This window comes from Prorops nasuta, unplaced genomic scaffold, assembly GCF_024137725.1.
Source record: "Prorops nasuta isolate Cenicafe-Biocafe unplaced genomic scaffold, Cenicafe_Pnas_1.2 PNAS00025, whole genome shotgun sequence".
NCBI classification, from domain to species: Eukaryota; Metazoa; Arthropoda; class Insecta; order Hymenoptera; family Bethylidae; genus Prorops; species Prorops nasuta.
Window position 1 is genome coordinate 1,720,503 of NW_027116822.1, and position 22,354 is coordinate 1,742,856.

At 35.5% G+C, this 22,354-nt stretch overlaps 1 protein-coding gene and 1 long non-coding RNA gene across 2 annotated transcripts in view; one reads left to right on the forward strand and one right to left on the reverse strand.

Annotated features, from left to right (window-relative positions):
* The window catches only part of LOC136781992 (adhesion G protein-coupled receptor E3-like), a 59,577-nt gene that overhangs the window by 32,833 nt on the left and 4,390 nt on the right, over positions 1–22,354 (forward strand). The window contains exons 3-4 of the mRNA XM_066741069.1: positions 10,606–10,711; positions 20,698–20,957. Of these exons, the coding sequence (XP_066597166.1) occupies positions 10,606–10,711; positions 20,698–20,957 (366 nt within the window). The remainder of the gene's footprint in view (positions 1–10,605; positions 10,712–20,697; positions 20,958–22,354) is intronic.
* On the reverse strand, positions 1,484–1,943 carry LOC136782296 (uncharacterized). The gene is made up of 3 exons (XR_010824110.1): positions 1,874–1,943; positions 1,664–1,796; positions 1,484–1,580 (listed from the first exon to the last, which is right to left on the reverse strand). It is a non-coding gene; the product is annotated as an uncharacterized lncRNA (long non-coding RNA).

Consider the following 22,354-nt stretch of genomic DNA (forward strand, 5'->3'; position numbering starts at 1 on the left):
GCAAAGTGAACAAACATTAATGTTAATTATACTGAAATTTCAGCTCCGGGGTGTTTGGAAAACAGAAAGTTGGGTAAACAATTATTTTTCCAGGGGAGAATCAAAAAGGAATGGGTACGAGATGGAAAAATATCTCATGTATAAAGTATTGTAATATATACGTACGAGGAGAGCAAGGGTATTTTTAAAATCAGCCAACGAATATGTTAAAACTTCAATTTAAGTGTTTTTAAGCATGGTAGCTCGAGTAAACAATTATTTTCCCAAGAAAAAACTCAAGTAGCACTGAATACAGGGTAAAACGGCCTCGTGTAAATTGCTGTAATGTGTGTAAAGAGGGAAGAAGGTTATATTTAAAATGTGACAGAAAAGAGTGGTTTGGGGGTGGCAGAATGGGGAATTTTGTAACGCTCTGGGTATTCAACGTTGTGGGAAACAAAAGCAGAGCGTATTGTGCGAGATCCTAACGCTTTGTGGCATTGTTGCTAACGAACAAAAAGCATGGACTTTTGTCGTCCAAGCGTTAGAACCACTTGTAGCATGCTCGCTTTTATATTCTAATAGGACCACTCATACATCTTTCCATTCATCATAATACCTATCTATTTTTAGAAGCATATAAAAAATGACATCATTCGATGTTTCCGCGATATAAATCTAACTAAAAAAAAAAAAAATCGAAAACAACAAATAGCTGCAATAAAAAACTATTAATTTTCAGCAAAGAAAGTAAGGCTGATGAAAAAATAGTAGAAATGTGTATTCCATGGAGGAAAGACGAAGGGACACGATGCATTTTACGCGTGCACGTGTGTGTGTTTGCAGAAGCTATAGAAGCTGGATGAAAAATGGTCGATCGTTCTAATTAATGAATTTATCCTGGTAACGCCAGGCGGATCTCCAGAGGATGATAAATCCTTCTTTCACGCCTTAACGCGTATATAGCTGGTGTGAAATTCTCCCAATGGAGAATGCCAAGGCGCTTCTAACGAGTTTCAACAGCGGTCCATTCTGAATTCGAAGCTTTTTCTCACCAGTTTTTCTGAATTATTCATTCAGATGGAAACGCGATGGTTCGCTCGAGTCGATCCATAAGCGGAGCAAGTTTTGCCCCGATAGACTGGCCAAACGTTTCACCCTGTCATCCCCATCTGTGTGTCCCTTTTTATTTTTCTCTATCCATTTTACGAAAGCTGCCCTCCGGCCAACGCCGCAATGCAGATGTGAAAATAAAACAATTGTTACTCGATGTTTTACCTTTTATTCTTCGCTGGTTCTTTCTAAATTTTCTCTAATAAAAAATTCTAAAATTTTACCTGAATTCTTAAATAATCATTTTATCTGCTGGATCATGTATTTTTTTAACCTACACACGTTTAAAAACGTAAGAGTAAATAGTAAAATATTAGTGTAATAGACTTTTTATTATAACAGTAGAAAGATAAAACATTTTCCAGATTTTAGAATTTTTGTTCGTACTACTTAAAAATGTGAAAGATTTTTCTTTATTATTGTAATGATTATTCTCTGTTTTTAAATCGCCTGATCGCCATGCAATAAGAAATTGCTGTTTGCATCACCTGGGATAAAGAAATGAAGAAAGAAAATAATGTAGAAGAAAAAAAATGCTTATTTTTACCTTTTTTTGGATCATTTCTCTTACCATTCGAAAGCAATCTAAGGATGCAACGTATATATTATATACATTAAGTGTACAAGGTGTATCACATCTGCTTAAGATCAACGTCAGTAATTTCTGTTGATTCGGTGATGCCAGATACCAACGATTCATGTAACTGTTAATTTTTAGAATAAAATATTCAAAGATTTTATTTTATTTTTAATTAATTTAACGAATAATTCATTTCCTTACGCGCTTTTTGCCACATCCAAGCTTACGTCGATTTGCCTTTGTCCCAAAATATTGGTGATTAGCAAAAAACCAACAGCTATAATTATTGCGACAACAGGTCGAATATCCTGTAGCTATACAAAATAATTTTTTTACGTAGATGAGTAATATGAACAAATTTCTGAATTTTTTATATTATGCCCACCTCTGATTCTGCAATTTTTACTAGGGCTGGACTCACGAATAGAAGAGAGAACGCAAGGGTAATCGCGAATAAAGGTCCATAATAAGAATTTAATAAATCAGAAAACCTTAAAAAAATAATAAAGAATATTTAAAAAATGATTAATTTATAAACTCATTTAATTTTAGTCATTTTCGACTAACTCCAAAATTTCTTGATGTCTTTCAACTGCAATTTTAAGAGATTGTCGAAAAACTTCTTGCACGACAGTTTCTTTATAGTTAAATTCATTTATCCAATTTGGTATTAAATTTTCTAGGCGATATCTGGAGACAAGATTTTCTATATTTTAAAATAAACAAATTTTTTCAACGAGAACAAATACCAACCCCAGAGCTTTAAACATTCCATAAAGATGCTGAATAAGCATGAGAAATTGTATTTGATTTCCTATCCAAAACATACCGACCGAAATTATCGTTAAATCATATTTAAGCATGTAAAGATAAAAATATTTTTGATCATCCATAAATTGGTATTCTTGAAATGGGTGAATGTGAGGTCGAGTCTCATTGAGGGGTAAAACGACATCCAAAATTTCTGAATAAACCGTGGCGACCAATATAAATGCTACTAATGCAGACAATATGAAATCTAAAATTTGTTAAGTCAAATATTAAATAATTGTACTGCTATCACATTAATTACTTTTAAGTATACTATTTTTATCATTTATTCTTACAGAGCAAAAATATACAAAATTTTCTAGTCCTCTGGGCAATTTTCCTTTTGATTAAAATCTCCTCTTCGAGTTTCTCAGTCAGCCAATCCTGGTTAATCCTCATCCATAATTCTATGGACTGTACAATAGTGCTCATCATAGCATTTTCATAGAATTCAAATGAACGATGCTTCTGTTGGCTAAGTGAAAAAGGAGGGAATTTTCAACTTACTTTATCATTCCCAAGATACATTCTTACAGCTGTCAAAAATGCCAGAATTATAGATAAGAAAGCAGGCCACATTAGAACAATATCATCAAAGTCACATTTTTCCTTGATGATAAATAGTGTCTGAAAATTAACATTACTAATTAAAACCCCACATAATGAAAGAGGACAATTATGATTATACCTGAAGAATAAACGACTGAATAATTAAAATAAACAAGAAAAATCGATAAGTATATTTTCGAAATGTGGATTGAGTAGGCAACTGGCCAGTGATGGACAATAATATTTTAGCCTCTTTATAGTACAAATTATCTAAACATTCCATCCTTGGTCAATTTGAGGAAGTCGCTACTAAAAAGACGTCTACTGATACTGATCAAACACTACTGAGAAACTCGTACTACTAGTTTTCACTCTGCCACGAAATTTAATGGAAAAACCAGAGGGAATAACTTCTTCCTCATCAAAGCTGAGGCAGTAATCATTAAAAAATAAAAAATTTATCTAAAGAACATAAAATGGGATAAAAGCAAAACAGAGGCCTTGGCATTATAATACTACAATAATACGTTCTTATTTCTTGTCCCAAGGAGTCTCTACGCGTGGTCATTAAAATTGTACGAGACTTTGCGATGGTTTCGTGAGGGATTCTTGATGAATTAAAAATGAACAGGGTTTCCTCTTTTTCAGGGGTGAGCTACGAGTGTAATCGATCTCTCTCGAATTGTGGCTGGGGTACATTTCGCAGTGACGTGGGGGCATCACCTTTTTAATACTTATTATTCAACTCGCTTTATCTACCTCCCAGCATTGCGCAAGGAAAACCTAACAAAAAAAAGAAAATTAAATTATTCATAGCCCTTTGTAACGCATGCGCAAAATTTATTCGTCTCGCTCTAACCCATCCCCATTTCCACGAGTTATGAGACTCAAGATCAGTGGAAATTTTATTCGTCGCGTAAAATTAGACTTTTTCATGCGGGCTTTCCAAACTTTTCCAATGTGGAGGATAAAGACTAACGTTGCGATCATATAGACTATTACATATATGTATACTACACGAGCTATTTAAATTAATTCACCCCCCACTGAGAACATCAAAATTCTTTCTTTTTGTAATCACTAGAGATATCAGTTTTTTTTCACAAGAATTTTCTGAAAAACTTTCCATTTGGCTTCAAAAAGCTTTTACAGCTAGTGATATAAGTCAATGTATAGACCGACGTTATGGGTCGAGTTAAATAAAACACCCTGTATAAAAAATAAATCTTATACAGAAAGTTTAATATGTTAAATATGATAAATAATTTTGTGTATTCAATTGTCAGAGGATCCTGACGTCCATCGAGATATGTGACGTGTCACGTGAATCGTTAAACTGGCTGGTTCGGTCAACACGACGACGACAATCCCTGCATTCCTGCACTTCGAATCATTTCCACCTTTCCTCTCCTGTCTGCCTGTCTTCCTGTCTACGTATTCGAATTCCTGTTTATCCTGTAAATCGTGTAACTCTGCAGGATCGCCATCCCCCTGATTCTGACGTTTGCTCAAATCAACCAACATGAAAATTTATTCCTCCCAATCCTGCACTCCTTTCTCTCTCTCTCTCTCTCTCTTTCTCTTTCTACATATATATATATATTAACCTACCAAGCTTGCAAATTTACGTAGAAAAACAATTAGAATTTTGATTCGCAAAAATACGATGCAGCCACTTTAAAACTGCTACATTGGAACTCGTAATACGATAACACATATATTTCATTCTGTGCTGAATAAAAAGCCTATTAAAGGAAGAAATTGCTTCTACGGTTTTAAACGACGCGTCACTCTAATTTAAATGCTAATAAATCCTGCTAAATATAAAAAAGTAGTTTCATCGTAGTTTGTTATTACAAGGTAAATTAAAACTTTAATTTAATAAGAAGGTTATTTGGAGAACTGAATCTAGCTAGGTTGAAGGGGGGGGGGGGGGAGTAATTGAGAAAAGAATCATACGTATACATATATATATATAAACACGTACAGAATCATACGAAATGAAAACTAAATTTACAACGTTCATTTTAACGAGCGTGAAAAATGAAAGTTTGGAAAAGAGCGTGTAATGGCTACTAAATTGGAGAAAAATTAAAGTGAAATTTAATTACGAGAGAAAATGCTGAAAGGTTCGCGCTGGGATAAAGGCGAACGATAAAGCGCAAAAGGCAATCGAAAGGTAAGATTGGAAAATAAAATTGGAAGCTTAGGGGAATAATGGAAGGGAAGCTAAAGGGGGGAATTTGAATTTAGAGGGAAAAAATAATAAAATAGAATAAAAAAAGTGGAGGAGAGAGATGGCAATTAAGATTTTCTTTTGTCTTCCAGTATTGGAGTTGGAGATGTGGTCTAGTTAACTTATATATATATGTATATAATAGATCTCATCGATTTGATTTTGAATGCTGGTAGCGATTTTCAAAGGCCGTATAATCAGGCTATCCCTCCTCGGGCCAATCACCATTTCGAGTCACGTAAGCAGTTCAAATCACTACTATTGGTCCCTCTTGCATTATCCGCTTCCTTTCCTCTTCCTCGTCCACATTTTCAATCGCATTTCAAATTTTTCACTTCTTTATCATCCTCCTTCCACACTGAACACTTTCTAATCTCGAGATCTTATGTATATATATATATATATATCCTCTCTGTATCTTTCTACTTTCTCCCACGAAAAATCTTCGCCTTTCTTCGATTCAATTTATTTTTTTCTCTGCATATATATATATATGTATACAATAACGCTACAAACTTTATCGTCAGCCAAGCTGTTTCAGCAGATTTTCTGTCTTTTCGTCGCTTTAACCTGATTTTATCATTTGCACTGCGAGGCACGTGTTTTCGGCATGGCCGACCATTTGCAATTGAGATGAAGCCCGTATTTTTAATTGCTCGGCTTTAACAGCACGCGTGAATTTCAACAGCTGAAAACTTTCATCGCAATGTAGATACGTCATTACAAAAAAAAATAGAAAAATTTCTTGGGCTAGTTAAATCATAATTTAATTGGAAGAATGTAAATGTTATCTTTATCGATCTTAGTTTGAATCGCAGGAAGGCTGTGCTATGTAAATCAAAGGAATTTTCTTCTTTTTTTATTTTGAGATTTTTTTTAATAGGCCCATTTGGAGTTGGAGAGAATAAATAAGGTAAGGACTCTCCGGTGGTTGCGAGTTTTGGAATTTGTGGGAAAATAAGGGATGACGAGTCTCGAGGGGACGATTTAGATTTGGGGATGTGATATTGTAGTCGAGTGGTAGAAGGATTTTCACTGCAGGAAGGACAAGTGGAGTATTAGCGTCTGACCTGTTAGACTTTTTCTCCTTGTTAACTCAAAATCCCTTCACTCAAGTAGTCCTGGTTAAAAACAAAAAGTGTACTTCCTTCTTTGACCCAACTCACTTTTCTTATATCAACACAAAGGACCTCGTAACCTGGAATCAAAATATTCCAGATTTTCAACCCCTATGGTATTTGAATTTACGTTAAATCTAACTTTATCCAAAGGCTTTTGTCATTTTCGTATTTTAATAAAAATTCTTTTTGCCTGCTTCACTCGTACCAAGGAAGAGCACCCTGGGGAAGGGCTATCTTATCACAAACATATGGAGGGTCCTTTTCATTTTCTGGACCAAGAAAAACAATCCCACACCACGTGTCACCCAGACAACTTTCTTGTCGAAGTGAGAATTAATTGGTAACGATATATCAACATGGAAGGTTTGCAGAATGTGGTAATAAATTCTTAAGAAACAGAAAAAATAACAATAATGTTAGAAACAATATAAAAGAGTCTATAAACTTTCTCTTTGTTAGCTCGAAATTCCCTAACTCAAGTAGACGTGGCTAAAATCAAAAAGTATATTTCTTTCATCGATCCAACTCCCTTTTGTTGCATCAATACGAAAGACCCTGTAATTTACACAAAGTATTCCACATTCTCTTCTTCAACGAAATTTCTCTTTAACTTCATCATACGTAATAAGAAAGAGCACACTAGAAAATGGCTGTCTTATCACAAACATATGGAGGGTCCTTTTCATTTTCTCAACCAAAAAAAAAACAATCCTTTACCACGTGTCACCAAGACAACATCCTTGCAGAAGTTAGATCCAATTGGTGACTGTATATCACCATAGAAGGCTCGCAGGAGATAATAAATTCTTAAGAAAGAATAGAGGGACAGCAAAAATAACAATATAAAGCCAGCAGCAATAAAAGAACAGTTTTCCTGTCTAAAGTAAAAGCAATATAATCGACTTAGGGGTGCAGGTTGCTCGTCTTCTCAGGGAGAAATAAAAATCTTCCCCATTTCTTCTGAATTATTCATTTTGCACAAGTTTCCACCACACCACCTTTTGCATTCCACAAGAATCGATAAAAATTTTTTATTATAATCGAGTAAACGTTTAGTGTGTGTGTGTGTGTGTGTGTGGAATGTATACAGAGTGTGTATCAGCAATGAAGTCTTTAATTTTAACTAAATATTCTTGAGGATAAACTCTAAATGTTACTTATTCGCAAGGATAAAATAAGAAAGTCTAACGAACTTAGGATCAATCCTTTTGTTCAAACTTCTTTTACAATTTATTACAATGAACTTAATTTACAGCGCACGGTCCCGAGAAGGTTACCTATTAACTGCCTCTTCGACCTCACCTTGCCTCTTCGCCAAAAACAAAACGAAACAAACCTGTCTTGCGTACCGAACTACAATAACAAAAGAAAAACGCGCGCCTCTGTCTCGACTGAGTCAGTCGATCAACAAGGTCCACGATGCAAACCTGTGAAGAAACCCCCTTCCCCCCAACGTCCACAACTCCACGCCCGCCGAGCTCCATTTCGCATCCCAACTTCCTCCAAACTACGTAACAGCCACGGATGCATCGCGAGACACCCCCGCGCTGCAAGACTCTCACTTCCGAGCTTTCGCCCGATTCGGAGCCTAAAACAGCCTAGGAATTAATCCTAGCTGCGTTCGTTTTTTGGCCCACAATTACATTGCGACCCGTTCGAGGAAGCTGGGCCTGTCTCGAATTCACCCTCCTCCTTCCACCCACCACTTCGCTCTACCACACCAGACTAGCAACATATTTTGTCTGGAGTGAAGATAAAGGGTGGGGGAAGATACTGATCGTCATCTTCATTATAGATAGAAAAATCAGATAAATATATAACTAGAAAATCTGCTCTAGCAATTCCCTGGTTTTACTGGCGAGTCCATTATTGCTGATATACCCTGTATATAGAAATATTATTTTCAGTGATCGAGGCATGTGTAACGGTTTGGGTGAATCGTTCTGGAGCAAGCCATTTGGTTTGGGTTTGGAGTGAAATGAAAAGGGGCTGGGAGGAGGAACATTGAAAGGGAGGTTGAAAGACGTTTGATCGAATTGTGGTTGAATGAGGGGAAAGAGGGGGGGGGGTATAAGAAGCCAGGAAATGTAAAAGTATAGGAGAGAAAGGAGAGGAAGTGGAAAAAGAGAAGAGCATGGGTGAAACGAGATTCTGAGGAATGCGCGTCTGATCGACTGTCTACTCTTTGATAAATTGTTCCACGTGTTCCAGCTTATCGCCACACTGAAAGCTTAATCCGTTTTCATCCTTTAACGGGATATTTTCTTGCCATCCGACTACCTTGAAAGCATTTAACGACGCACTCTCCCATTTTCTCTCGATCCACTTAAATACCTAAGGTGAATGGAAAACTTTGTCAATCGTTTGTTTATAAATATTTAAGTCGTAGGATTCTACTCGGGAGTAATCTTTGTTTTTTATCAAATTTTATTCTACTTTATTTGGCTTTAGTTTACTTTAAACGAGCAATTTTTAGTTAAATTTTATCGAATTAATTCTCAACAGTTTATTCAGGTTTATATAATAAAATCAATTAAACTTACGAGCTATGAGAGTCTTTGAGACTTATTTGCCTTTGGTTGCTGCTGGAAGCTCGCAAAAATATATCACACGCTGCATGGTGACAATATTTACGAGAGTTTTTCTCAATTATTATATTAATTTATAAGAGAATATTTAATTATTAATCAGAAAAAGTGAGAATTCTGTAAGATTACAGCTGATTGAAAAATAACTTTGAAATTTTCACGATTTTTAAAATATAAACAGAAATATTCAAAAAATACTTTGAGATAAATAAAAAATCAAATTTGTACAATTTTGAGCTGAAATAAATTAGTTTCTGTTTTATATATGATTTTTTGCTGCAAAACTCAGTCTCGTTAGCAAGTAGTCAGCTTCCTTCGAGGTATCAATTTACAAATTGATCAGAAAGACTGAATTTCAGCTGTCGGATAAAGGCTTCGATTACCGAGTGAAATACTAACAAGAAATTTAGAATATTTCAAGAAAAACACGTTAAGACGAGAAGAGAAAAGAAAAGGGGAGCAATTTAAAAAATAACGAAGGAAAAAGTTTTAATGGGAATTAAAAAAAAGTTCTTTTTTACTAATTGATCGGTTAGTCGATCTCAATATTAAAGTACAGCATTACTGTTTGGACTATTGGGAAGTTTACAAAGCTGCTGTGTACCAACCTACGTCGGTAGGTTTTGCCAGGATTGCGAGGGATTTAACAAAGTTGAAGGTTGAAACTGTGTTGGCTGATTTAAGCTTCCAGCTAATAAACTTTCAACCTGAACGAAAAGCTCTGACAAACTTGCACACCACCTTATATATCTCACACACACTGATCTCTCAACGAGAATTATTTCAACAAATTTGTCATTTTTTTTTTAAACTCATCCCTTTTAAACCTGTTACTTGGTCAATGATTCTTTTTTTATCTGGATCATTTTTGGGCCTGACGAGAGCAGGATAATATCTGTCAAAAGGATTATCAAACCTTACCTTTAATTTGTGTAATGCAAAATAAATTACATAGATCTGAATAGAGACCTTTTGCCATCTGTCACACTACCACATGCAAAATTGTCATACTAGTATATTTGTATAAAATTTGTCATCTGGCCAATTGTGGTTTCGTTACTCTTCATCTAGGAAATTATTAGGACTAACCGAAGCAGGACAACATTTGTCATCAGGATTACCAAACCTTAACTGTGTACTTTGTATAACATAAATTAGAAAGCTCAAAACAGAGTTTTGCCATTTGTCACACTACCACATGCAAAATTATCCTACTGCTTTATTCATGTAAGTTCTGTCATCCAATCACAATTGTTATTTTTCCCTAAAAAATAATTAGGTTGATGAAAGCGAACCAACAATTATCTCAAGTATTATCAAACCTGAGCAATACTTTGTACGATATAAGCTGGATTATGAAGCTCGAACAGAATGAGAGCTTTCACCACCTGTCACACTGCTACATGAAAACTGTCCTACCAGTTTACGACTTTGCTGTTTATATGAGAGTAACTTTTGATTAGTGTCTCATAAAAAATGTACTGTCGTGTGCTTATACAAGAAATTTGACTGTTGAACGAGGTGAGAAGTGTATATATACGAAATTGGAGATTTGCATATATTTGGAATTGTTAAAGAGATTGTACATGTAGGATTTGAGTGAAAACGTCACTTTCGTCCTTGTTTCAGTTTGTTCTCGGACTTGAGGAGTCTCGCGGGTACAACCCTCATGAATCTCTTGGCAGCCCTCTTCATGGTGCAGCTTCTCTTCATTATTGGCGTGGGCGGAGTTCAGGTAAGGTTTCAACGTCACCTCCAGCAATTGAAGCTTTCAGCAATTTAAGCTGTTTTCACAATCTCGTGTGAATGCGTTATAAAGCTAATTTAACTGTTAATTTAACAAGTGAGTAAGGATCGAATGGAAAATTGAAAAAAAAAGCTTTGTGTGTTTATTCAATATTTTTCTTCATTAGAGCCAGTGTCACGTAGCAGAAAAAACAGAAATTAGATTCTTGTAAATGGCAAAAGCTCGAATTGCGAGAGCTTGCAATTTTTTGCTGCATCCCAAAAGCTATCCATTTCGTATATTCCCTCCTTTTTACATGCAAATAAAATCTTGAACCAAGAGGAGTTCGTTGGTTTTGTATTTGATTTTCCATGAAGAAAACGACACCTCGAGCAAAAGGAGCTTTGAAAAATTTCAACTATTTTTAAAATATAGTGTCGATGCGTTGTAAAACTAAATTAAGAATTAAATTGTGCTTGAATGGAGACTTTCACGTTTATTCGACATTCTTTTTGATTGTGCTCGACATGAAAAAAAATACATAACAAAAGAGATTAGCTTAATATATTGAAAAAGCTCGAAATACGTGACCTTGCATTTTTTTTGTTACACCCCAAAAGCTTTTCATTTTGTTAATCCCATTCTTTTTCAAGTGCAAATAAAATCTTGATCTGAAACACATAGGTAGTTTTTCTCTTTGGTTTTTTCTAACGAAGAAACCAGAGAGTTCTGTCTCGAATTTTCTAAATAATTAGTCTTGAACGACTGGCTTTATTCGTGTCTCTTCTCGCAAAAGTGTCTGTGGAATAAAATTAGAGGGAAAGAACGGAGTGTTGTTCAACTCTCTCGTGGCCTTTATTATTGAAAACTGTCTATATATATATAATGCTGCCAAATTTGCAGTGGGAAAAGCTACAAGGATATAAAGCTAATAATTAAAAAGAAGAATCGAGAAACTCTGGAACAATTTAAGTTTATTTATATAACACAAAGGAAGAGTTTGCAAAGTGGTGAAGGACTAAAAATAAATCTTTCATTCACACACACACACATGCCTTTGTATAAAGAAGGTAAGAAAATAGAAGAGGAGAGTAAAATAAGTCACGAAGGGAGTAGAAAATTAAAAATATAGATGAAGCAGCTGGGTGGTTTGTGGTGATTTTTTCATTTTTGCAAAAAAAGATAAACATGGGAAAGGGGTTGAAACGTACGTGTCATTGGGCTTGTGTAGTTTACGTGAAAAAAAAGTTTTGTACATTATTACAAGAGTGTACGTTGCATCGTAGTATATCATTAATTACTATCTTATATATACCAGACTAAATATAGTATATCCTGTCTTATTCAAATTTACCATCTCACTCCTCTTCACACTTACACAAACCTACGCCAGTTTAAAATAACAAACTCAGTTTATCGTAAGGCTAAAGAAATAAGAAACTATAAATATAGATATACAGTTCAGTGGTTTATGTTAATTTTCTAATTTAAACAAAAATACAAGAGCAAGTCTGAAATGTGTAATTGAGCTTGTTTTGCTTCTTTGAAAAAAATGATTTTTCCATGATTAGAGAGGGGTCCAAGCTGCACACCCTGGTGTGCCAGTAATTACTAGCTTGTACATACATACTATACATATATATATAGTACATCCCATGTTGTTTGCACTCGTTGTCTCGCTCCTCTTCGCACTTGTACAACCGTGCATCAGTTAAAAGCAACAAAGTCAGCTTATTGTACCGTGTACACTATGTGGCTGCCAGTGACACAACCCAAAAAGCTCCCTCGTTTAATCTACTCAGCAGACTCTGTCAAATAAACGCTTCGCGCTCTTTTCTACGTCGGCAACTAAATGAAAAGTCGTTCGCTGCTTCTGCCTCCTATTTAATATCATCTAGCTTCATACTCAGTTTTAACTCTTCATCATGCTCGTTCCAGTAGAAAAATTCTCTTTTGAAGATCCCTACTCCCACATCATTACTACTTCTCTCTCTCTCTCTCTCTCTCTCTCTCTCTCTCTTGCTAATTAATATTATAGTACATATATAAAACTTGTCGTATTTTTTTTACCATCGAAATAAAACTTTCTCGAGAATTGGAGTGAAAAGTTGGATGAATTCTTTTTGTTTAATTTATATAGCAAAGCCAAATGTTGGTTTGACATTGATGCAAATATAGTGTATAATTCACTGACTGGAAAATACTTTGCTGACACGTTGGATTTCGAAGACGTTATATATACGTCTGGAGCTCATTCAGCAAATCGAATATCTCTCCCACACCAGGTTTCCATCGACGTATAATTTTCCTCCAAAAATAGACTCGTCACTCCTAATGCTCGTATCTCTAAACGTCATTTGATTTAATGCATTTTCCACGAACATTATACGATTTAACGTTGGAGACCCTGTGTTTCAAGTTTGACAGAATTTCATGTTAAATTTCAAAAGGTTCAAAGAGGCTTTCTTTCGAATTACTCGAATTTCTAAAGGACAATGTCCAGCAAAAGGATGTAGTCAGAAGAACGATGCAGGAATATTTGTAGCTCGTTGCAATTTACCCTTTGATATACCTTGTCTCGTACAACAATTCTTTTGTAAATTAATTTCGAGTTGTAAAAACCACTCGAAAGTATACTTGAAATAGTTGATGCAATATGAAAAACAATATTATACAACTTAAGGTTCGACCCTGTGTTTCAAAAGTCGACAGAATTTCATGTGAAATTTCAAGAGTCTCAAAGAAGCTTACTTTCGTGTTATTTGATTTTCTAAAGCAGAATGTCCAGCAAACAGATTTTGTTACATTGGAACAAAGTCTGAAGAAGGATGCAGGAATATTGGTAGCTCGTTTAATAGGATTCCTTTTGCATTTTAGTGCTCAAAGTCACACAATTATCTATAACTATTATAATTTTGCGTCTAATTACTCAAGAATCTTGCCCCTCGCTCAAATCTCCTGGTAATTTTTTTTCAAGTTAATTTCAAGTTGTAAAAACTACTGGAAGAAGTTGATGGAACGAAAATTGCCTAGAGCAGAAAATTTTGGTGGTTGGTGTACCATGCAGCAACGTTCAGGGAGCTTTCGACCGATTTATTTACACGTGGAAAGTTTTCACATGGAAGCCCTTTTGAGGGGTCGCCTTTATACGTGGAAAATTTCATTGTACTCCACTCTTCAGGCGTTTGTACAGCTTTGCTTATGTAACTGACAAAGAACGAGAAAATAGCAGCTTTAAACCTGGCTAATTTATCACTCGATGAAAAAGATTAATTCTGTCAATCGTTTTTCGATTTTCCTTGAAAAAACAATTAACAATAATGTAGTTTTCTAAATTTAACATGTAATTCCTGTAATGGTCGAAGAGGATCGTGCGATATGAAATTTTGGAGCTAGCTGTATGAATCGTTATTTCCACATTGACGATTTTATCCTCGATGTACCTTTTGCTGGATGCACCAGCTCCCCATCGTGTTTCCTGAGCAGCTGGAGCTTTCTAGTCCGGAAATGTCGGTGAAATCAGTGATTCTTATTCGATCCTGGCTACAATGGAGAAGCCTCGTTGATCGTTCTGCTGCAGAAAAGCTTTTGGCTCGGTGAAAGTTTTATTTGAATAAAAACTGTTCAGATGACGTATCCACACTTTTTTGAAAGCAAAGTTTTCTAGGCAGCTGGAGTTTTCCAGTCCAGAAATGTCGATGGAATCAGTAATTCTTCTTCGATCCCGCCTGTAATGGAGAAACCTCGTTATCGTACTGATTTGGATTTGCGAAAGTTTTATTTTCATAAAAACTGTCGAGATGGCGTAACTACATTTTTATTCTTCGATCATCAATTTTACTCCATAATAACTTTTGCAATTCGATTAAATCTTACGCAACTTTTAATCGGTGTATGCTACGAGATAATAGGGAGAGCGTTACGAGTAAAATTGGTGAAATCAAAAGCAGTGGAGCTTTTTTTTGAAAATAAAGCTTTTTGTGCACTTGGAGCTTTCGAGTTCCAAAAAGATATCAAAGAAATTAATACTTTTTTTCGATCCTATTTATAACGGAGAAGCCTCGTTGATCGTTTTTCTGGTGAAAAGCTTTTGGCCTCGTAAAAGCTTTATTTGAATAAAAGCTGTTCAGTCTCTGATGACGTAACTTTTACATTTTTATTTTTTCATCATCAATTCTACTCCCTGATAAGTTTTGCCATTCGATTAAATCGTACGCAACTTTTAATCGGTTTATGATACGAGATAAAAGAGAGAAGGTTACGAGCAAAAGTGTGTGGTGGTATTTTTTGAAAGTAAAGTTTTCGAGTTAATCGATACTTCCAATCTGCAGGGGAAAAGGCAGAGCTTGAATTTCTTCTTCTCGTATAGGAATGTTGGGCAATTAGCCATTGGCAACCATCTGCAAGACCAATTTGCTAAAGTTGCACGATAAAAACTACAGAAATTATCGAAAGCTTTTCACAAAAAGCACTCGTTCGCCATTACAATTAGTTAAATTTCCATTACTAAGCATGGTCACATTGATGCATAAATTAAAATTTCGTGCCTCCAAAGATTTGCATAGATATGTACAATCCCATCGTTCTTCCCAACGAAAACTTAGCAATTTTACAGGCACAAAACTTTTCTTTCGTGCATATAGTGCAATATTAAAACATTTTTTTACAGCCTTTCTTATGGAATAAGTTTTATAATTTTAAGGGACGAGAGTCTGGTAGTGGGATCAAGAATGAATATACAGGGTGGCAATATTTAGCGAAGAATCTCGATGATTTTGCAGGAAAAATTAATATAGAAAACAAGTGTACACATTAGGAATTTTATGGTTTTAGGAAGGGGGTGTAATTGGTTTGACCTTGAGTAGTCGATTGAAGGCCACACGAGGGTGGACTTGAGAATTTTTTAAGTAATTTTATGGTGACCTTCACCTGGACCTTCAATGGCCTTTCAAGGTCAAACCAATAGTCAGGTCTAATTCCAAATTGCACATCCTGAAAATTATAAAACTTTTACTCGGAATATTTTTTTCAAGTCGACTTCTCGCGAAAGATATTCGATCGCATCGTTTCAAATGGAACACCCTGTACATAAAGAAAGTTCGATTGATCAAGGAAGAAGTATAAGTCCTTGCGATCCAATACACTTTGCTGCAACCACCTGGGCAACCAATTTTACCAAAGCAACATTTCTCCATTCTGCGTTTTCCTCCCCATCCCCCACCCCTTTCTTTTGCCTTGACGACACTCGAGCACCTGAAAGGAAAATTGGAAACCGGATGTCTGCTGAGTATTCAAGAAACGTGTCGTATGGTTGTGAAATTTACAAGGCTAAAAAGATTTTTACAAGATTCGTATAACTACTAGGGGCTGTATCAGTTTTTATAATGTTATATAAAATTTTACTGGACCATTACGTTTCACGTTTAATTGCACCCCCTCCCCCCCCCCCCCCCAAATCACACTCGACCACCTAAAGGCAAATTGGAAACCAGATGCCTGCTGAGTATTCAAGAAACGTGACACTTGCTTGCTTCCTTGTGAAGTCTACAAGGCTAACAAGAATTTCAGAAGATTCATACACCTATATACTTATACTGTGAAAAGATTTTTGTAAAATTACAACGGCTATCATCAGTAATTTAGTCATTACTACGAAATTGTACTAATTTATACCAGTATAAATATATGATTGCAACAAATTTATAAATTCGCATCTCAAATGAATGCTGATTAAACGAATAATTATATTTTTATAATGCACTGATTTTGTTAAAAATAAATATAGAGCGTTAGTGAGAAATAAATCTGACATTTATACTGATGACAGTTTTAATGGCTTCAATTACCCTGTGTAATTAAAAATTTACTGAATCATTACGTTTCACGTTTAATTGAAACACCCCCCCCCCCCCATGACGACACTCGAGCACCTGAAAGAGAAGCTGGAAAGCGGATATATCTGCTAAGTATTCGAGAAATGTGTATAGCTTCCTTGTGAAGTTCACAAAGCTGAAAAGAATTTCATCCGATTCCTACAGCCACTAATGGCTTTAAAGCATATCTCTTTATAGCATGCAATATAAAATTTTACTGAATCATTACCTTTCACGTTTAATTGCTACTGCGATTATTATAAACGTTAAATTGAGAAGGGGGTAAAAAGTGTGGAATAAGCGTGGCTTTGGGAGGATTGAATTATAAATAAACGAGTGGATCAGAGTTAAATTGCAAAGCGAATGAAAGGTGTCCCATGGCTGATTAAATCATGGAAATTACAGAGGAAATGTTTTTGGAAGGCTTCTAATCAAGCGAAATTACAGAAATTAATGGGATAAAATGATCAAACGAATGTATATCGATATATACGCTAATGAACTATTGGTTATTTATAAAGATTTAAGGTGGATCAATGTGGAAACAGAGCTTAATTAACCTATAAAACTAGATCTGAATATTTATCGAAAGCCTTCAAAACGCCAATTAATTTTGCTTGCGTCGCACTGAGCGCTAGTTTTATATGTACAGTATATCCTGGAAAAGACGTTTATTTTCTCCTGTTGGTTCCCCAGAACACAAAGATAGATTGCACTCGATGGATTAAAAATTGATTAAACAACAAATCTCTGTTAAAGCTATAATAAATCAAACAAAAAAACTGTTTTTTATTTCACGTTGGATTGGTGGATCGTTGAATTATTAGAAAGAGCCTTTGGCTAAAAAGCTTTTAAGCTCTTTTCAATAAATAGTAATAGAAGTGGCGGTGGTTGCTCGCAGCTGATTAAACCACTGCTTCCTTTTTGACTGGGAGTAGCTTGTGGAAAGCCAAGGCAGGATAAAGATCGAAAATCTTCTTCAATCAAAAGGGATAATCCTTGCAGTATCGATCCTTTTCACTCACTTATGAACTTGCTCAAATATCTCGATCAATGCAAAAGCTTTGTTACGAATTTCTTAAAGAGCCCTCTCAATGCTTGACTCGTACTACTTGATTGATTCTTTTTCAAAGATTCTCGAGATTTTTAACTACGAACGAATAGTGGGGGGGGGGGGGGGGGCACTATTGTAAAATTACATGGAAGAGTCAAGCACACGTAATAGGATTGAATAAACGTTGAAAATGTTCCTTCGATCAAAGATTGGAAAAATATGTGGGATGGTGGAAGAAACGAGGAGATATTTGAAGAGAAGGTTCAATTACGAGAAGAGATGAAATCGTTTGGTAGAAATACGTGGCCGAGGCAATATGTTCCTACTTCCGGTACAATACCATTAGGACGACAACGACGAAACGTTCTTGAAGAGAGGATTTTCCTTTGTACCTCGTGCCGCAAAGGCAACCCTTGTTTTATTCGTCGACCATCCCCTTCAGACTCCTCCCCCTCCACCTTTCATCCTCCTACGGAATACACGTGCATACCTTCGCCAAAGCTTCTCCAACAGCCCCAGATTACCCCTACCACTTTTTTTCTCCCAAAAAACTAACACCCTCCCATTTCACGAGATGTGACAAATTGATGCGGATAAAAGGAGAATGTCAGTTTTCTTTTCAATCTGGCCGAGAGAGAAAATTCTCCCAGCAAGACATATTTCATTGGCAGTGGATGAATATAGGAGGCAAAGTGTATTTCAGCGATTCTTATCGACGCTGCACGAAAGCTGATGAAATAAAATCCGAATGTCGATCACACCCGTTCGTGTCAAGATGATTCGATGGAAATCAGGAGTGACGGGTGGAATAGCTTTTGGCTGCTTTTTAGCAACAACGAAATTGTCTGCTTTTGAGTTGTGCATGTGTGGAAAAGCTCGTTGCACTCTGGAAGATTTTTAACAGCGAAGGAAATTGAGATTTGATAGTAATGCAGCGTTGGCATAATTATTGACTCGTTCCACTGGGAAAACACGTTTTGAAGAAACTACAGCTTTTGGGGGTGTAAAAAGCTTCGGAGGTGAGATCGATTGATATTCTGGATTAGCAGAGCTTGGGGGATGATCGACAAGAGGAAAATAAGATTCCCTCTTCTGAATTATTCAATTTACGAGAGCGTCGCATGAAAGTACGTAAATGCAAGAGCAGCTCGCTATTTTGCTAGGATTTTCATACCCATCGATCTGCTCCTGATCTCAGCATTGTCGAGTGAGATCAAAATAATATAAATCGAATATCAAAATTGAGTTACAGTAGTATACCTTTGTGCAAAAGACATATTGAAAATAATGTTTGTAAAATTGTAACCCTCTTTGTAATCCACGAGTATTCTAAATTTACATCATGAATTACAAAATGACTTAATACTTATTGCTACAGAATTGTTGTGGCTCAATATTATTCTTAATAGCATACAAGGTTACAGCAAAATAAAAAATTTTAATTTACAACGATAGTCGTATGTTACAAAATCGACTATGAATGTATTTATAATTAAAAAAAAAGAATTTAATGGTATATCTTCCAGAGACTATACGCCACGTCTCTTGATACTTTGGGGTTGGTTAGGCCCATTAAATAAATCTTGTTAGAACGATCAAATGAGATATATTTCGGGGCAGATGTAGCCCATTAAATAAACCTTATTAGAATTATCAAGAGAGATATATTTCGGGACAAATCTGGACCATTAAATAAACCTTATCAGGATTATCAAGGGAAATATATTTTGGAGTAGATATGGTGCATGTTACGAACTTGAAGATTAGGAACGAAAATTCCACATCTGGTTTAAATAAGAATATACAACGAATGCAACTATGAGCCTCCAGCACAATAACCATAATGCAAGAGAGTTACGACGACGTTGACTGATGATTGGAGCCTCAACACACGTATTGCTTCCTTTTATGCCGGGCCAAGGAGCCGCGTTAGTGCCATAATTTGTCGTAGCTTTACGATGGAAGACCTCTTTCCACGTCTTGTTAAGTTTCACGTCCCTCGGGAACCGAATAGGCCAGCTGGAAATTCAAGAAACCCCACGTACTACAAGTAAAAAGTCTTGCTGTGAAAGCACACTATATACGACATGTCGCAAATTTTCTCTCGAAAAACGCAACTTTCCATTTTACGTTAAACAATATGAAAAAAAAAGAAAATGAGCTTTTCAACACTATTAATTTCACGTCGAAAAGATTAAATTAGTACAAGTTTTTTCTCAGAGGGACGATGATGGTGTATTTACCAAAATTGCAAAACACGAATTTTTACGACGCGGTTTATGACTGGCCATTGCAAATGCGGCTGAATAAAGTGGAGAGCTGTTTCATATTTCGTAAATACGTCTTTCGTATATAGCGACGGAGATTCGGTGCTCGCTAGCTCAGCAAAAAAATTCCTGCTTTCTCTCTCTCTCCCTCTCTCTCTCTGCCCCTCTTTTTATTCATAAAAGTAACAAAACGAGTAGAAGCTGGCGAAAAAATTAGAAAAAGATTCAACGTCCCTGGTAAAAGCATGGATGAATTTGACATTGATTAAAAATCCAGTCACATATTGCTTTGTATCCACTATTTTTAATTGGAAATATTTCCATTTTATTCGAGAAACAAATTAATTAATTGCAATACAACTTTATTTTCCACATGAAAAATTGTACAACGACCAATCATTGATCGTTTTTTATATTAATTATTACATTTTCCCATATTCAGTCAGAGAACACAACTATAAGCTTTGTTTCGCAATCCTTATTGATCAATAAGTTCGTGATGGATTTCGAAGGCTATTGAGGGTAACAGCAACTCTAGTTACGAAATTTCTATTACAATTTAAGCCCTTTTAATCCCAGACTCCTGTATAATCCTTGCTAGCAATTAAAGGGGAAGTTATATTATACTGTATATATATATATATATATATATATGTATATCAGGATAAAAATTAAACAAAAAAAAGACGAATCAAAAAAGGAGTGAAATTAATTCTGCGATACTTACACTGAATTATTAGGAACTTTCCAGTGATTAATAACAAGACAGAGATTGTTCATAAATTTTGTTTTCTTTTGCAGGATTCAGAGCTGTGCATCTCACTGGGCATGAGTTTGCAGTATTTACGAGTTTCAGTGGTGTGTTGGTTGGCTGCGATGTGTCATCATCTTTACGCGACTGTCGCGTCCATGCCACGAAGGGATGATCCCCCTACGTACGTGAAATACAGCATTTTTGCTTGGGGTGCACCATTCCTAACTTTGGCAGCAGCTATTCTCATTCAGCAACAGGAAACTTCTGATTTATGGAACGTTAGAGATTTGACACCCTATAATTGCTGGTAGGTTTTATTTATTTTTGAAATAAATCTTTTAGCAATGTGTGGAAAAAATATTGCAAAGGAAATTGAAAAAAAAAAAACAAAAGTTTCGAAGCACTTGGTTTTCCATAATGGAAAAGCTTCGACCAATTCAACTATATTTTTGTTATCTCTAATCTGACATAACTGCTTTCCCACCCTTATTAAAAGTCTCTGATTTGTGGAACGTTTCAAATATAGCACCTTTAACTACCAGTAGATTTTATTATTTTTTCTTAAATGAATTCTTAAATAATGAGGAAAATAGTGCAAAAAAATGGAGAAAAAGATAAGTTGCAAGGCACAGGGTTTTCCACGAAGAAGAAACTTCGACCAGTGTACCCTTATGCTTGTTATCAGTAATCTGACATAACTGCTTTCTCACCCTTATTTTCCTTTTATCGCTATACAGAAATGGTTAAGATAGCCGATAAAGCATCGATTCTGTTGCATTACCTTCTTTTATCGTTCGCCACCCCCTCGTACCCCAGCACCCCTTTAAATCGCTTCACGTTTCCATCCCCACGTGCATTCTTTCTCAGTTTATTATTATTATTGCATTTCTCGTGGCATTTTTCCAGTTGATAAAAAAATTGTAGTGGAAGAAATTTGTATTTCTAAATAAAAAATGAAAAGTTGCCCAAGCAGAATTATTTATTTTTGACCTTTGCATGCGAGCAAATCCAATAATACTTTTCTACTTTCGATTCGAGTTATTTAAAGAGTCGAGTCGTTCGATCGAATATTCAACGTGATATTTTCGTGTATTTTCGTTCGTCCCCAAATTACAGCAAGAAGCTCGAGCCAACTTTTTCCACTGGCTTTTGCAGTAAGATATTCGTGAATATTTGTATATATATATATGCTTTTATGACACCACCATCGGAACGACGCAACGAGGCTATGGAATTTCGCTATTTTATCGCAACTCGCGAGTTAAGAAACGCGAAGTCACGATAAGACTTCGAAATAACCGTCGTAGCTTCCTACTTTTTCACACTTTCCAGTTGTACGTCGAGTTATTACCTCCTAACGCGACTAGGAAATCCTAGGAAAAATATGCACCAAGCCAATTAATTGTCTCCTGAAAAAATTTAAAAATCACAAATCATTCAAAATTAAATCAACTATTCCGTTTCAAAAACTGAACATTTTAATTATTATTCATAAAACAATTAAAGAATCTTTCACAATGTTACAAAATTTATCTTCCATAATTTTTAACAAATAAAATTAGAAAATTAATGATTTATCTTTCTCGAATAATTGCTAAAAATCCTCGAACATTGCTGAAATTATCATACAGTGTCTCTTATGTCTATTTCCAATTAAAATAGTGATACAAAAAATGCAGAAGCTCGTAGAAACACGAGATGAAA